Source organism: Genypterus blacodes, unplaced genomic scaffold (genome assembly GCF_046128005.1).
Source record: "Genypterus blacodes isolate CSIRO-AG114 ecotype Tasmania unplaced genomic scaffold, CSIRO-AGI_Gbla_v1 ptg000318l_1, whole genome shotgun sequence".
NCBI classification, from domain to species: domain Eukaryota; kingdom Metazoa; phylum Chordata; class Actinopteri; order Ophidiiformes; family Ophidiidae; genus Genypterus; species Genypterus blacodes.
The window spans coordinates 27,872-45,000 of NW_027467105.1; the positions used below are offsets into that span (position 1 = coordinate 27,872).

Consider the following 17,129-nt stretch of genomic DNA (forward strand, 5'->3'; position numbering starts at 1 on the left):
CGACCTCTTACCTCAGCTGTTTAACCCTTTGAGGTCTTGTTTCAGTAAAGCCTGGAGACAAATCTGCTTACTTCACCCCATTACTGACTTTACAAACTAACTAAACAAAGAAGAACATTTATGAGATAAATGTGTGCCGAGGACCTGAGAGGTCACAGCCAGCAGGAAGGAGAACAGAGGTCAGCGGCCCTGAAGGCTCTCGCTGAAGACCTGGAGGTCTGTGGAGTACCAAGTGGGTGAGAGTTGGAAACATTTAGGCAGTGGCTCAGTGGGTAGTGCTTCCGCTTGGGAACCGGAGGGTCGCCGGTTCAAGCCCCTGCCGAGGTGCCCCTGAGCAAGGCACCGAACCATCAATTGCTCCCCCCTCTGCGAAGGGTGGTTATATAATGTAAGTCGCTTTGGATAAAAGCGTCTGCCAAAATGAAAATGATCGTAATGTTATTTACACCCTCTCTACGTTCAAGAGGCTTCAAACTCCTTTTTGATAAAGATGAAGACTCTGCTGCTCTTAGTATGAATATCATTGATTCTCTCTCTCCCTCCGCCCTTCATCTCTCTGTCTCTCCCCCCCCCTCTCAGGTGTGAAGATGAAGAACCGATCCAGTCTATCTTTCCCTCTTCCCTCTACCCCCCTCCCCCCTTCTTAAAGGTGCAGTAACACTTCTCTGTCTCAGCTTGATTGACAGTGGAGCGTTGAGCTGCAGGTCACATGGTTGATTTGTGTTTTTTACTTCTTTGTAGAAACAAACTTAACTTAACAATTTTTATTTTGTGCTGATCAAAATAAACATGACTCACACTTAAAGTAGCTTATATACAAAACAAAGTGATGTAAACAGAAACAACAGAAGAGGAGAATGACCAGTGTGTGTGTGTGTGTGTTAACGTGTTAATAGTGTGTGTGTGTGTGTGTGTGTGTGTGTGTGTTAGTACGTTAACATGAGAAAAATGAGGAAAAAGAGAGATTTAGAACAAAAAGGAACACTGATGCATGTGTGTGTGTGTGTGTGTGTGTGTGTGTGTGTGTGTGTGTCTGTGTGTGTGTGTATGTTGGGCTCCGTCGCTCCTCTTCACTTCCACACCTTGACGATGCCGTCTCTGGATGAGGTCACGATGAAGCCCTGTGTGGTCTGGAAGGTGGCGATGTCAGTGATGATGTCATGGTGGCCCACAGGGAGAGACTCTGGGCCCCGGCGAGGCGAGTCCTCGGCCACGCCGCTCTTCTGTTTACTGTGGATCTCCTGCAGTAACGACACAGAGACCTTTGAACTCTGTGGAGCTCTACGACCTCACCGTGACCCCTGCTGCTCCCTGATCAAGCTTTATTCAGATCATTGTGATTGACAGCCTCGTACCTGAACCACTTCTGTGCCCTCGATCATTTTGCGGCTGTAGAGCACCGATGGACAGTGCAGAGAGTCGTTGGCGACTCCAGCGATGATGTACGAGCGCTCTGGATACGCCAAGTCCCAGAACCTGGAAGAGACCAACCAGGACAAAGTCACACACGCCACGAGTTCAGTGAGGCTGTGAGGTTGTGAGGCTGTGAGGTTGTGAGGTTGTGAGGTTGTGAGGCTGTGAGGCTCTGAGGTTGTGAGGTTGTGAGGCTCTGAGGTTGTGAGGCTCTGAGGTTGTGAGGTTGTGAGGTTGCACAGAGGTAAACCGGTTCAGTACCTGATCCTCATGTCGGAGCCAGCAGTCAGGAGCAGAGGGTTTCCATCAGCGGGACTGCAGTAGAGTCCATGAACACTGTGAGGAGACGGCTGGAACACACACACACACACACACACACACACACACACACACACACACGCACACGCACACGCACACACACAGTAATGAATGAAGGTGGGCTGGACCTTCTCTGGCTCAGGATCCTGTCTTCCAACACAAACTACTGAGAGGCAAAGCATCAGAGCCTCCAGGATCTCTGGATTCAGTTTGGAGTGAAGTGAGCCTTGAAGTCCTTGAGGAAGCCCCTCTGAAGAACATTCATCACTGTACAACTGTGGTCCAGATGTAGGCTCTTCTCTTCACCCCCCACCCCCTCTCCAGATGTGCAGATGGTAATAATTATACATGCAGCTCAATTGTTATTTTACTGTGGAAGCTCCTTCATAACATGAACATGAGAGGAACACGAGAGGAACATGATGCTCACCTGCATCTCAGACAGTGGAGGAGCAGAGCTGGCCCACAGGGTGAACTTACGGTCCCCCGTCTCCATGTCCCACATGGACACCTCGTTATTCCCCTGAACAGCTACACACAAACAGAGCCCTCATGACCTTCATCAATCATCATCATCATCATCATCCTCATCATCATCATCATCCTCCTCCTCCTCTCAGTGGTGCCATGAGTGACCCTTGACCCTTGACCCTCATCTGTCCTCTAGTCTCAGGTGTTTCATCTCTATCTGAGCTCATTCTGTCCTGACTTCCTGCGTTCTGCTGCTCACCAGCGATGACGGACGACCGGTGGATCGGATGCATGAGCAGCCGTCTGATTCGCGCTCGGGCCGGGTGGGAGTGGTTTGAGATGGGGAGCTGGAACCTCATGTCCCAGCAGGCCATGGTGCCGTTACTGGTGCCTGGAGGAGGAGAGACAGGAAGTGGGCTCATGAAGGAGACGTGATGATCGGGTGGATCCATCAGCTGTGAGTGAGAGGAACACGAGCACTGACCTAAGCAGAGCCAGTACTGGTGCATGTCCACGCTGAAGGACGTGATGAGTCCCAGTCGGAGGTCGTGGCGAAGCGTCCAGGCGTTGGAGTTGGAGCGAAGGTCCCAGCCCACCAGAGAGCCGTTCACTGTGGCGTACGCCAGCACCGACTGGGCTCCAGAGTTAAAATGGTGGATGTCCACCGCACAGCCTTCTTCCTGGAGGTCCAGAGTCCTGACGGGGGGACAGAGGACAGAGGACAGGGAGAGAGGAAGAGGAGAGAGGATAGAGGACAGAGCACAAGGACAGAGGACAGGGAGAGAGGACAGAGGGAGAGGACAGAGGACAGGGAGAGAGGACAGAGGACAGGGACAGAGGACAGGGAGAGAGGACAGAGGGAGAGGACAGAGGACAGGGAGAGAGGACAGAGGACAGGGACAGAGGACAGAGGACAGGGACAGAGGACAGGGAGAGAGGGGAGAGGACAGAGGACAGGGAGAGAGGACAGAGGACAGGGACAGAGGACAGGGAGAGAGGACAGAGGGAGAGGACAGAGGGAGAGGACAGAGGACAGGGAGAGAGGACAGAGGACAGGGACAGAGGACAGGGAGAGAGGACAGGGACAGAGGACAGGGAGAGAGGGGAGAGGACAGAGGACAGGGAGAGAGGGAGAGGACAGAGGACAGGGAGAGAGGACAGAGGACAGGGACAGAGGACAGGGAGAGAGGACAGAGGGAGAGGACAGAGGGAGAGGACAGAGGACAGGGAGAGAGGACAGAGGACAGGGACAGAGGACAGGGAGAGAGGACAGAGGGAGAGGACAGAGGACAGGGAGAGAGGACAGGGACAGAGGACAGGGAGAGAGGACAGAGGGAGAGGGACAGTGAGAGCAGAAAACCAGGACATGATGAAGTCAAACAGGCCGGTTGAAGCCAGAACCTTACCTGGTCTGGAACGGCTGCACTTTGGGAGATTTGGGCGGTTTGTTAGCTTCGACCGCCAGCAGCTGGATGGATCCATTATCAGAGGCCACTGCCAAATAGTGAGACCCCTGACAGAAGGTCAACGTCTTCACATGGCCACCGATACGAGAATATGTCAACACAGACCTGAGAGAGAGAGAGAGAGAGAGAGAGAGAGAGAGAGAGAGAGAGAGAAGAGAGAGAGAGAGAGAGAGAGAGAGAGAGAGAGAGAGAGAGAGAGAGAGAGAGAGAGAGAGAGGGAGAGAGAGAGAGAGAGAGAGAGAGACAGAGAGAGAGAGAGATAGGGAGAGGGGGGAGGGGGGAGGGAAAGAGAGAGAGAGAGAGAGAGAGACAGAGAGAGAGAGAGAGAGAGAGAGAGAGAGGGAGAGAGAGAGAGAGAGAGAGAGAGACAGAGAGAGAGAGAGATAGGGAGAGGGGGGAGGGAAAGAGAGAGAGAGACAGAGAGAGAGAGAGAGAGAGACAGAGAGAGAGAGAGACAGGGAGAGGGGGGAGGGGGGAGGGAAAGAGAGAGAGAGTCATGGACGCAGAGATGGAACAAATGCAAACACACCAGCTGAGGTCCAGAACAGCAAACAGAGCGATCAAAGGCCGTCTGGACTTCCTCCGTTCTGTTGCTTGTTATTCTGGATTCCTCCTCCGTCTGCACTTATGTCAGTCTGTAAAACAACACGTCTAAAGTGTTTAACAAGAGGGAACCAAACCAAACACTTCCAGGAAGTAAAGTGCCAGAGGGGCGCACATACCTCCACCCAGGCCCACAAGCTCCAGCTCTGTACAGAGACCTGGGAGCCCTGCTGGATCCAGCACTGACCTGGTTTACAGCACTGACCTGGTTTACAGCACTGACCTGGTGGTGGTGGTCTTGCCCTCCATCTTCTGACTGTCCCAGACCTTGACCGTGCCGTCGTTGGAGGCCGTGGCGAAGATGGAGTGTTCGTCTGACACGCGGATACGGTTGACGGCGGCTTTGTGTTCGTGGAGGTGAGCGACCAGGAGACCCTTAGGGTGCCAGCCTGCACCGCAAACAACACAGACCAGGACTCAGAGGGCCTCAGGGACGCCACAGAGCAGGAGGGGGGGGGGAGGGCGAGCAGGAAGGAAGCTCCCTGTGTTTGCGTCTTACCGGGCGGTGGAGGTCGACTCTCCCCACTCGGCGCTGTCCATCATCTGCTTGGCCATGCGCTCGGCGCTGCACTGCTCCCTCTTCTGCTGGACCAGTTGCTGAAGCTCCGCCTTGCAGGTGTTCACACGTCGCTGGTAGGCGGGGCCACTGGCCACCGACTGCACCACGGGAACCGCCGCGGTCACAGAGCTCTTCCTGATCTGGTTGGCTGGCCCGTCAGGGGCCTGGAGACAGATCCATGGAAGTTAGACACACACACACTTTCTGTTTCAAGCTGCCAAGATCTAATTCCAAATGACTTTCCATGCTGTGTGTGTCGCTGTGTGTAGCTGTGTGTGTAGCTGTGTGTGTAATAAGGAAACCCAGGGGGGTCATGTGACTGCTTGCTGGTTACCGTGGCAGCCTGCGTGGACGGCTCCTGGGATCCAAACATGCTCTTCCACTCTTCGTTCATGGTGGAGTCCTGCTTGGTGTGCTTCCTCGCTGAGGGGACAGGAGAGGACAGGAGAGAGACATGAAGACAGACACGACATGGAACATCAGGGCCGAGCATGCTGTGTGTGCGTGTGTGTGTGTGTGTGTGTTTGTGTGTGTGTGTGAGAATCTGTGTGTGTGTGTGTGCGTCTGTGTGTGTGTGTTCGTGTGTTTGTGTGTGTGTGTGTGTGAGAATCTGTGTGAGAATCTGTGTGTGTGTGTGTGTGCGTGTGTGCGTCTGTGTGTGTGTGTGCGTGCGTGACTCTTATCTCTGATTCTCTCAAGATCTGACAGAATAACTTTATTAACCTGCAGTCACATTTCTTAAGGTACGTGGGGGCGACTAAGGTTCACAGACTGAAAGATCTGAGACCCTCACAGCTCTGAGACCCTCTTCTGACATGTTGTGTCTTTTCTGACATGTTGTTGTCTTCTGACATGTTGTTGTCTCTTCTGACATGTTGTTGTCTCTTCTGACATGTTGTTGTCTCTTCTGACATGTTGTTGTCTCTTCTGACATGTTGTTGTCTTCTGACATGTTGTTGTCTCTTCTGACATGTTGTTGTCTTCTGACATGTTGTTGTCTCTTCTGACATGTTGTTGTCTTCTGACATGTTGTTGTCTCTTCTGACATGTTGTTGTCTCTTCTGACATGTTGTTGTCTCTTCTGACATGTTGTTGTCTTCTGACATGTTGTTGTCTCTTCTGACATGTTGTTGTCTTCTGACATGTTGTTGTGTCTTCTGACATGTTGTTGTCTTCTGACATGTTGTTGTCTCTTCTGACATGTTGTTGTCTCTTCTGACATGTTGTTGTCTCTTCTGACATGTTGTTGTCTTCTGACATGTTGTTGTCTTCTGACATGTTGTTGTCTCTTCTGACATGTTGTTGTCTTCTGACATGTTGTTGTCTCTTCTGACATGTTGTTGTCTCTTCTGACATGTTGTTGTCTCTTCTGACATGTTGTTGTCTTCTGACATGTTGTTGTCTTCTGACATGTTGTTGTCTCTTCTGACATGTTGTTGTCTTCTGACATGTTGTTGTGTCTTCTGACATGTTGTTGTGTGGAGCAGACGCAGTCTCACTGTGACATCAATGTTGTCCCTCTGCCAGTTTGAATGACATCACTCTTGTGACCTTTCCTGGATGACGTCATTGCTGTCAGTGCGATGGCATCACCTGATGACATCATGCCTGCTTATTTAAGCAGCGTTCCTCTTGTAGACACACACAGTTTGGTCTGCAGGTCACTTTCTCTGCAGAAGCTGCTTGGCTCTGAGCTGAAGGTCAACACGTTCCTATCTGCTATCTCTGATGGCTTCTGAGTCCATGCTGATGGAAGCCAGCAGCGGAACAGAGCAACCTGCCGGACCAGGAGAAGATCAGGGTGACAAGACGGACGAGACCCCTGTGGGCTCACCCTGTCCTGGTCCAGACCACAAGAACCAGGAGTGTCTTCCTCTGACCAAGACTGAACTTCAGCACAAGATCCAAGAGGCACGACTGAAGATCCAAAATGTCAAACAGTCAGCGATGCTCTGCAGGAGAGTGGCTGGCAGAAGGAAATCTGCCGGAGTTCTAGTCTTCACCGGTCTGAAGCAGCTTGTGGAGATAAGGCAGGCCGACTTCATGGAGACCTTGGAGCAGCAGCTGAGGAGCACAGAGAGACAGGCTGAGGAGCTCCTCAAAGAGCTGGAGAACCACCTCTCTGAGCAGACAAAGATAGCTGCTGAGGTGGAGCAGCTCTCAAGCTCTGAAGACCACCTCCACCTCCTCCAGAGCTTCTCCTCCATCAGCACCGCTCCTCCCACCAGGGACTGGACGCAGGTCACGGTCCATCAGAGGCCACTGGAGGGAGGCGTCGCCAAAGTTGTGGCTCAGCTGGAGAACACCATCAACAATGAGCTGAAGATGCCGTGGGACAACACGGAGCTGAAGAAGATCCAGCAGCAGTTAGCCGGGGCCGGGGCCGTGACCCTGGATCCTGACCGGGCTCATCCTCCCATCAGCCTGTCTGAGGATGGGAAGAGGGTTCACCTGGGCACCGTGAGGCTGCAGCGCCCCGACGAGTGAGGAGAGAGCTACCAGCTTCAAGCAAGAATCATCATCATCATCATCATCATCATCATCATCTCCGTCTCATTCTTGTTGCTTCTTCCTGCTGTAACTCACTGATCTGATAATAAAGAAACGTTCCCTCATCTGGTCCTGATTCTGGGTTTACTTAAAACTCTCTTTCTCTAGAACTCTCATGATAATTAGTTCAGTCTGCTCTAGCTGATGGGTCATTAAGCCAGGAAGTGAGTGGAGAGACAGGTTGTGTTTCTCTAAAGTGAGACATGTTACACGTTGTGGTTCTGTACCTCTCTTGTCCTCGGCCTCGGCCTTGGGCTTGACCAGGTCCACCTGCCGGCCTGTGATCCCGAGCGTAGCCAGGTCGATGACGCCGCTCTGGGCCGACTCCCCCAGGTGGCTCTGCTCGCCCATGTTGGCTTTGGCCTTGTTGGATTTCAGCATGAAGTCTTTGAGGGCCAGCAGCTTGTCCTCCTCCGCCTCCGTCATCCCCTGCAGACAGTGAACAGGAAACGGGAGAGCGTGAGCGGGGCAGCACGCTGAAACTAATCAGGTCCAGCCGCTGGCGTGAGGTCCTGCTCTGCAGCTTAGCCTGAGGGAGAAGGATTTGAGTGAAACCATGTGAAGTCTTCTGCTCTCCAGACTCAGCTCCTGATGGAGTCCGTCTGTGCTGGAGGTTAGGAGGAGATCCCTCAACTCCATTGTTCCTTTATTCTTGTTATGTTTTCTCCTCTCTTAACTTTTCTAATGTTCTCATATCAACGTCCAAAACCAACAAAGTGAAACAGAACTTCTCTTCTCTCTGCTTCACTTCAGCTCTACTCTCATGGATCTGATCCACATTAAACACTCAGAATGATGATCTGTGTGTTTCTATGGTGATGTTCTTAGAGACATGATGAGACTGTAGGAGAGTAAAGACTCTGGGCTCTACAGGGTCATTAAACATCACCCTCACTCAGTATGAGTGTGAACCAGAGCCTGAAGGAGTGGATGTGACCTGAAGGGGCTCAGACCTGTGAGGCCACCAGAGAATCCAGAAGCTCCAGAAGCTCCAGAAGCTCCAGAGGCTCCAGAAGCTCCAGAGGCTCCAGAGGCTACAGAGGCTACAGTTTAGCATTTCTTTCTCCATCAGTGAATATTCTGCATTTAGTCCCACTGATTGATACATAGAGCAGAGAACACAGAGCAGAGAACACAGAGCAGAGAACACAGAGCAGAGAACACAGAGCAGAGAACACAGAGCACAGAGCAGAGAACACAGAGCAGAGAACAGAGCAGAAAACACAGAGCAGAGAGGTAGTTAGTTAGTTAGGATGCCAGGGCCTCTATGGAGGGATGAGGACAGGAACATACCATCAAGAGCTACAGGCCAAAAAATCTGGTTGATCCTTCCTGTTACTCTTCTACAGTTTGAGTGAGAGTGAACAGGTTCCTCCTGGATCAGGTCCAGCCTGGTCCAGAGATCACTTTTCATCCCAGAGCCTTTCCTGTAAGCAGGCGTGACCTCTGACCTCACCTGGGACAGCAGCTTCTTGAGGAGCTGGGCGATGGCCGGGTCGTCGGGCGTGGGGCATTCTGGGATGGAGCCAGCACGCTTCTTCTGCCGCAGCAGCAGGTGGCGGAAGAGGCTGGCGATGTCTTTGGAACGCAGGGCGTAGTCAAAGATGGAGCGACTGACCGGCTCCTTCAGCACGCTGAGCAGCACCAGCTCCTTATCGATCTGAGGAAGAGGCAGGGACAGTGAGGAGGAGGAGGAGGAGGAAGAGGACAGGGGATGACGGCTGAGGGTGAGGACGGTACTGACCTGGATGATGGGCTGGGTGATGAAGGGGTTAAGGTGAGGCATCAGTTTGCAGTACACGTCGGCCACGTTCAGGTGCTGAGCGACCACGGTGATGAAGCCCACCGCCCCGTAACGGATCCACAGGTTAGGGTGGCAGAGGAACGGAGCTACAGGGGACAAAGATCAGAACATCAACGCCTCCAGAGCCGTGAGAGAGGAAGGTGAGCACAGAGCAGAGGATATAGAGCAGAGGACAGAGCAGACAGCAGGAAGGAGACCCTCGGTCTTACCGATGTCGCTCACAAACTCGTAGATGTGAGGTTTCTGCAGCAGGCCCAGCTGACACATGCAGGTGAGAGCGTTCAGAGCTTTGTAGATGACAAACTCCTCTGTGTCACTCAGGCCCTGCTGGAGGAGGGGCTTCAGGATGGACGAGCTCTGCCAGCCCACGTAGGCCGCCACGCCTGCAACGCAACCACACACACACACACACACACACACACAGACGGATGAGACCTGAGACCTTCAGTCTGAAGGGGACGTGAAGGTGGCGGGAGGTTCCTTACCCACGATGCTGTCAAAGAACGCCCCCCGCAGGTGCCAGTCGTTCTTGTCGTTGAGGAAGGTGATCATGTGAGAGAGCAGCACGTCGTTGGCCTTCTGCCGGCCGAAGAAGACGCAGAGTCGCGTGATGCCGTTCTCCATCAGCGACTGCTTGACGATGTTCTCCGAGTCGCTCAGCAGCGTCACCACCTTCTGCTGGACCATCTCGTGCAGCGCCTGCAGCTCTGAGCCAGAGACACACAGGGTTTGTTAGTAAGCCAGCTGAGGCAAAGCTGAGGCAAAGCTGCGGCAAAGCTGAGGCAAAGCTGAGGCAAAGCTGAGGCAAAGCTGAGGCAAAGCTGAGGCAAAGCTGAGGCAAAGCTGAGGCAAAGCTGAGGCAAAGCTGCGGCAAAGCTGCGGCAAAGCTGCGGCGTGTGCGTCTGCGTCTGCGTACCTGAGTCATAGTTCTCGTTGGGGTGCAGCGTCTCCTCAGCGTCCTCGCCGCTCACATCCTGCTCCGTGTTCACGTTGTTTTCCTGAACCAGCTCCAGGAAACGCAGGGCGCTCTCTGCCAGGTGAGCGATGTTCTCTGACAGAGGAACGACAGATCTGTGAGACTCAAAGTGACCTTCAGAGAGACGGGGCAGGGCGACGTCACTGACCTGCGTACGCCAGCCGCACGATGGTGGCGTCGTCCTGCGCCAGGTGAGCGATGCCCGGCAGGATGTACTCTGGGTAAATGTTGACGTCGTTCCTCGGCACCTCCTTCACCAGAGCCAGCACCTTGGCCAGCGTGCGGACGGCCTGAGCGCGGACGCGGGGCACGGGGTCGTTGCTGAAGTGCAGCAGGTAGGGCGTGATGCGGTCCAGCAGGATGTCCACGCCCAGCCGCGGCGCCAGGTGGAGGACGAGCTCCAGTGCCGCCAGCTTCGAGTCGCAGGAGCGCACCGTCTGCAGGCAGGAAGTGATGACGGACACCAGGACGATGAGGCCTTGCTCCTCCCTGGAGCTGACCACGCCCCCGTCCGGGTCGGAATGGGAGGGGGAGGAGCCTGAAGGGGAAAGCGGGGCACACAGACAGCAGCACGTTTACACTGAGATGCTTCCTGTCAGCCTCACACACTCGTCCCGTCTCAGCCGTGACCCTCACCTCCCCTCAGGTTGAGCAGGATGTTGTCCAGGTCTTTGCGGATGATCAGGACGCGCTCGTCGGCAGACTGGAAGGTCTCCTTGGCGAACTGAGCCATGTACGGCTGCAGGAAGGTGTAGAAGATGTCAGGGAAGGCTTTGGCTCTCTGCTGCTTCAGGTACTCCTCCGCTGACAGACGCTTCTCCGGCTCCCTCTGCACCATCTGAGCCACCTGAGGCACACAAACACACACAAGGGGCCGCTGAGAAAAGAGCGCCGTCGTCTCTCACGCGGCACCTGTGTGCTGCTTCATGCAGGGTTCTGACTCCATGTTCACAGAGGTGGGGGACATGGAGTCAGAGTGTGTGTGAGGTTACCAGCTCCCTGATGCTCCTGTCCTCGATCTTCATGAGGACCTGCTCCGTCTGGAAGAGGCCTTTACGATACGCCAGCAGCTGGGAGAGGTCGAAGAGCGGGACGCCCTCAGTGAAGAGCTCTGCTATCACACAGCCTGAGAGAGAGCACACACACACACACACACACACACACACACACACACACACACACACACACACACACACACACACACACACACACACACACACACACACACACACACACACACACACACACACACCGCTTTAGCATGATGCTCCTTCAGACCTTCTCCAGAGGCTCCAGGCTCAGGCTCTTACCTGCAGAGAAGATGTCCATGGCCTGCTTCAGCTCCCCTCGGCCCCTCTGGTTGTTGTTGGTCAGGTCCACCAGCGGCGTGTTCTGATCGTTCTCCGTGGCGAACATGCTCCCGTCAACGAACCTCTCGGGGGCGATGTAACACGTCCTGCGCCTGGACGTGTCGAAGAAGTAGTTGAAGTCGGCGGGGTTGTCCTCGGGCAGGTAGGTGGGCTTGAAGCTGGCGAAGTCGGTGAGCAGCACCCAGTTCCAGCTGGTCACCATCACGTTCTCCGTCTTGATGTCGCCGTGGCGGACGCCGGCCTTGTGCGCCTGGTCCACGGCGTTGAGGATCTGGAAGGCCAGCCAGCGTTTCTCCACGCCGTTGAGGAAGGGCCGGGTGCTGATGCGGTCGTACAGGTTGTCCCGCACGTACTGGCGGAACAAGATGGCAGCCTTCTCCGTCAGGGAGGTCTTCTGGAAGGGGAGGCAGTTGTGGCAGGAGTGCAGCCTGATCTTCAGCTCCTCCAGCTCCTGCTTGTAGCTGGTGAGCGGCAGAGACGGGTCCTGGATGGCGAAGACCTTGACCACCACCAGGCCCTCCCTGTGTTTGGCCCGGGCCACTTTGAAGAAGCGAGTGCTGCCCAGGCTCTTATCATACTCATGATCATGGATGTCAGAGAAGTAGCTGTCCACCGAGAGGATCTGAGAGGGAGCGATGCCCGCCAGCTGGTTCCCCATCGCGGACTGGGACCAGGACCAGGACTGGGACCAAGACCAGGACCAGGACCAGGGCCAGGACCAGCCTGGCAACACAGGGACAGGAAGTCAGACGAGGACAGCAGGAATAAGAACTCAACAAACAATAGATTTACAACTTTCACTGGCAAAGAACAAACAAACAATGAAAGTACATTTACTTTAGGTTTCAGCACAAATGTTTATTATAATTCATGTGTGTTAGTGACGCAGCTATAATGCCACAACACAACAGAGCGGCTGAACAGGTAGGAGGAGGAAGAAGAGGAAGAGGAGGAGGAAGAAGCTGAAGCCCGTTCCAGGTGAATGTGTCACGTGACCCTGCAGGCACAACAGTATGACGGCGCTCATTTAGCCTTCAAGCTAACTGCTGCTGTCAAACTGACAGCCACTTTAAATAGTTTTCGTGTTTCGTGTCGGTGTAAACGCGTCGTTACCGGTAGCTGCGGCCGTTAGCGGAGCTGTTCGCTGTTTGTTTCGGTCGTTCCTCGTCGCTTTCGCCAGTTAGCTGAAGGCGAAGTGTTCCGGTACCGTTGGCGGAGCGGAACCGGGCTCAGTGGGATTCATGCGGCGGTGACCGCGCTGCTGTCTCGCTTGTGCCGGAGCAGAGAGGACTCGGGAGCTAACCAAGCTGCTAACTGTTAGCCGCTTCTTGGCTGTTTTGGTTCTGGGTCAGAGTGGGGACCGGGTGGGGAACTGGAAACGCGCCCCCTAGCGGTGAGATGTCTTTACAACAAAGATAACGTGTTAGAGAGATGAGTCACTCCGCACAGAAAGAGAGGAACCACACAGCCAACAGACCTTTAAAAGGCTTTAAGATAAGGTTTGGATTTATTCATGGGTACGACAGAGCATCAGGGCCTCTGGGACAATATAAGGTTTATATCTCTGGAAAAGAGCCTACTTTGTTCTCAAAATTGTAAGAACAAAGTAGAAATGTTATGGTAATGGTGAGAATGAAGTAACGTTAAATAAAGTCAACATTTAGAGTGAAGCCGAAAAATGTCTATAATAACACAGTCATATTATAGTGAGAGACTTTACAGGCTGAGAGAGAGAGTGTGTGTGTGTGTGTGTGTGTGTGTGAGTGAGAGTGTGTGTGTGTGTTTGTCTCTGTCTCGTTGTTTTGCTCAGAGTGATTCCTCTTCGGCGACACAGTCAAATAGCCCCTCCGTGCGTTAAGTGACCCCAAACACAACAGGAAGTAAAGAAAGTCGATATTGTAAGTAAAACAATGAAGCAGCGCACTCCAAACGCTCTGGCGACAGATCGAGAGGCGACGGCTACGGATACCGAACCAAATGTGAAGGGTCAATCTGTGTACTTTGATTCCACTCTTCTGTGGCTAGCATGTCAAACCTCACCTGACCCAGATGAGGCCAGGTACCCCTACACTCCAGCTGCTGTGACACATCTGGAGACACGTCGACTCTGGAAATGAGAGAAAACACTTTCATGCCCCGGCAAATAAACAACAAACAGACAAACAAATGAGTTTAACCCCTGTGGCAACACAGAATCACTCCCATTCAAAACACAACTGGGTTTGGCATTTTGTTTTGAATTGTTAACTCGTGACAGTCAGTCGGTCCTCAAGAATGTCCTCGTGATGTCCTTGATGCAGAAAGCACTTACATTAGTGAGGAAGAGGAGGTTCTTCAGACAAATGTCCAGTTATCTCAAGCAAAAAGTGATCTTGATTATCTATGGAACTAATGTTATGAAAACTACTTTGTAGGTCACTCTGGAACATTGTCTCGTTATCCAAAGATCTCGGATCCAAAGAAAGAACGCGGATGCTCCGAATGAACAGCGTCTTATTTTGAAGGCGAACAGGAAGCGCAGCTGCTGTGCTCGTCAGGGAGCTTGGTGATCCGCTCCCTGTTGGACTTCACGGAAGATGCTGAAGAAACGGGAGCTGCTGGTAAGTTTCTCTGCTTCACTTTCCGCTCCGCTCCGCGCTCAATATGAAGCCGCAGCCCGCTTCTCCTTCACCCAACAGAGGGATTGATACACTGTGACACCGGGGAAGGCGAGCTCAGTGCCCGCGCTGACAGCTGCGGCTACCCGCGGAGAGAAGCGCTGTTGTCGGCTGAACCTTGTTAGCATGAGGACGTCATTAGCTACGTTAGCTCGCCTGACATGGCTGTCTGTGTACCGGGACTCCTCATAACCCCGCCGGACCCGGTGAGCGGGTCCGTACGGAGGAGCGGCCCGAGAGGCTCCGTCCTTCAGCACAAACACGTTAGCGGCTCAGCTAGCCGGCGACTGGACCGCTAGTTAGCAAGCTAGCTAACAGTGGCTAATAGTAGTGTAAATCCGTGTGTGTGTGTGTGTGTGTGTGTCTTATCAGTGTGTTGACTGATACCTCCTGACCCTTCATGTTTGTTCTCGGTGCCGTAAAGTTTCACGGTGATTTTCCTGAAGCTTGGTGCAGTTCGTCCTGATGGTGGCGCTGTGTTTATCACTTTGACTTTTGAGTCTGTAACCTTTGGAACATATAAATGTCTCCTGCCCGGTAGGCCACGCCCCTTGTTCTGTTCACTGGTTGTGTGCGTGTTTGGACCCAGCTGAGTTTGTTGACATTCTTTACAGTTTGGCTCTGATTGGCTGGCACAGTGGAGTGATTAGCACTAATGTAGCACTAATGTACATATCCACAATAAAGAACAACAGGACTTCACCTCTATGATCAATCACTGAACCCACCATCCAGAGGGACATCAAGCTCTGTAGTACGCCTCTACCCCTCTATCCTCTCTGTGTGTGTGTGTGTGTGTGTGTGTGTGTGTGTGTGTGTTGCCAGTTGATCTGTTTGTTCCCTAAGATGAGGTGAAACTAAACCAGAGAGGAGCAATGCAAACTTGAGCTCTGTGTGTTTGTGCTGCACACACGCGTGTGTTTGAAGACTAATGTAACCTGTAAGAAGATTACAGTGAGTCTGTGTTAAGAACAAATCACCTAAGGTGTGTGTGTGTGCGCCTGTGTGTGTGTGTGTGTGTGTGTGTGTGTGTGTGTGTGTGTGTGCTGTTTTGTGCTGGAGCCTGCAGCAGCTGTGAGACTGTGACCAGGATGCGATTCACACTGACACACTGGAGCCTCAGGTGGTCCGAGTGCTCTGTGTTTGCTCTTGGTGTGTACCTGCCAAAGAGGGGAGGTGTGTGTGTGTGCGTGTGTGTGAGAGAGAGAGAGTGAGATGTCTGGAGAACAGCGTCCTCTCAGTGTCCAGCAGCGTTCACACTCTGCTGCTTCTCTGCCTTCAGGTTGTCATGTTAGTAAACACACAGGAGAGCCTCTCACCTCTTCATCTGCACAATAGAAGAAGAAGATCACCAATCACATCAATAATCACTGATCAATACTGCACAGTACACATGGTTATCTTAAAGAAGGATTCAAAAAACATTAGTGTCTCTCTCTCTCTACCTCCCTCTCTCCTATTTCCTCTTTCTGCCTGTCTGTCTCTCTCTCTCCCCTCTGTCTCTCTCTCTCTATCTCCCTCCCTCTGTCCTTCTATTCTCAGTCTCTCTCCCTCTTTCCTCTCTCCTCTCTCCCTCCCCCTCTCCTCTTTCCACCCTCTCTCCCTCCCTCTCTCCTCTATCCACCCTCTCTCCTTTCTCTCCTCCTCTCCCTCTCTCCCTCCCTCTGTCCTTCTATTCTCTGTCTCTCTCTCCTCCCTCCCTCTTTCCTCTCTCTCCTCTCTCTCTCTCTCTCTCCTCTCTCCCTTCCCCCTCTCTCCTCTATCCACCCTCCCTCTCTCCTCCCTCTCCTCCCTCTCCTCCCTCTCTCCTCCCTCTCTCTCTCTCTCTCTGTCTACCTGCTCTTCCCAGGTCTCATTTCATACTGAGCCGGTCTTCATGTTGGAGGAAGTGCAGTTTGTCTCTGTGGCGTTCTGAGTCTTCTCCATGATGCTGTGTGTAGCATGTTGGTGTGTGTGTGTGCTCTGGTAAACCAGTCGTCCTTGTTGGGTCAGGTTTGGGTTTAGCTGCTCCATCCAAACACTGGAAACTGATCTGGCTGCTTGTTTCAACCGCTCGTTACCGTGGTGACGGCAAACCACCTTATATTTTATTTTTTACTTGTTGTTGGAAATGGAAAAGCCAAACATGTCAGAGGCTCTGGAGCAGGTAAAGAATTATTCAATCATCTGTTCTTTTTCTGAAAGTTTGTGTGTTTGTGTGTCTGCAAATAACCTGGAGACGCTCCTGTACGGGACACGAGCTGCCACAGGGTGTGTGTGTGTGTGTGTGTGTGTGTGTGTGTGTGTGTGTGTGTGTGTGTGTGTGTGTGTGTGTGTGTGTGTGTGTGTGTGTGTGTGTGTGTGTGTGTGTGTGTGTGTGTGTGTGTGTGTGCTGAAGGTTGAGCAGCTCATATTCATCACATGGTGTGATTCACTCTGTGTGACTCTAATTCAGTCTGATGGCAGAATTCAGCCTCTGTCTGTTGTGGGTTTGTTGCTTTGCCCCCACACATGTATGTCCAGGGTCAAAGTTCACAGTTACTTTAGGATCAGCTGAGCCTGTGCTGTCACGTGATCACGTGACCTCATGTTCATAGATGTTTCATCTGTGATTCAGACCAAAGGAAACAAACTCCAGCTCTGAAAACCCAACATGAATCATCTTCATCCTCATCATCCTCCTCCATGCTGCTGCTGACAGAGCGTCACGTATGAACGCTGTGCTGAGCAGCTGATTGGTACACGTGCTCTGTAGCTCTGTAGCTCTGTGGCTGCTCCACGGAGCTGAGCACTCAGGCAAAGCACCGGAGGAGAAATAAGCTTCGACCCACAACGACTCCACCCGTTAATCCAGTCTGAGCAGATTGTGACCGGAGCTGCAGGGAAATGAGCCTGAAGCTGTGGGATCAGGAACATGGAGCAGTGCAGGAATGTGAAGAAGCTGGGAAACCAGTTTAATGAGT

General features: G+C 52.8%; 2 protein-coding genes across 2 annotated transcripts in view; one reads left to right on the forward strand and one right to left on the reverse strand.

The window, feature by feature from the left end:
- Positions 1–749: 749 nt before the first annotated feature.
- Positions 750–12,766, reverse strand: pik3r4 (phosphoinositide-3-kinase, regulatory subunit 4). Its single transcript, XM_076137456.1, is given in 22 exon segments — positions 750–1,241; positions 1,356–1,476; positions 1,675–1,763; positions 2,162–2,262; positions 2,462–2,593; positions 2,687–2,898; positions 3,609–3,773; positions 4,495–4,660; positions 4,771–4,792; positions 4,794–4,994; positions 5,165–5,253; positions 7,608–7,809; positions 8,837–9,040; positions 9,125–9,270; positions 9,394–9,567; positions 9,670–9,891; positions 10,101–10,235; positions 10,309–10,698; positions 10,797–11,007; positions 11,153–11,286; positions 11,471–12,253; positions 12,644–12,766. Coding segments are annotated over 21 exon segments (4,005 nt in total). The 5' UTR covers positions 12,189–12,253; positions 12,644–12,766; the 3' UTR covers positions 750–1,070.
- Positions 12,767–12,808: 42 nt separating this feature from the next.
- Positions 12,809–17,129, forward strand: part of LOC142988326 (calcium-transporting ATPase type 2C member 1-like) — a 15,224-nt gene continuing 10,903 nt past the window's right edge. The window contains exons 1-2 of the mRNA XM_076137457.1: positions 12,809–12,923; positions 13,945–14,130. Coding sequence (XP_075993572.1) covers positions 14,107–14,130 — 24 coding nt within the window. The 5' untranslated portion in view covers positions 12,809–12,923; positions 13,945–14,106. The remainder of the gene's footprint in view (positions 12,924–13,944; positions 14,131–17,129) is intronic.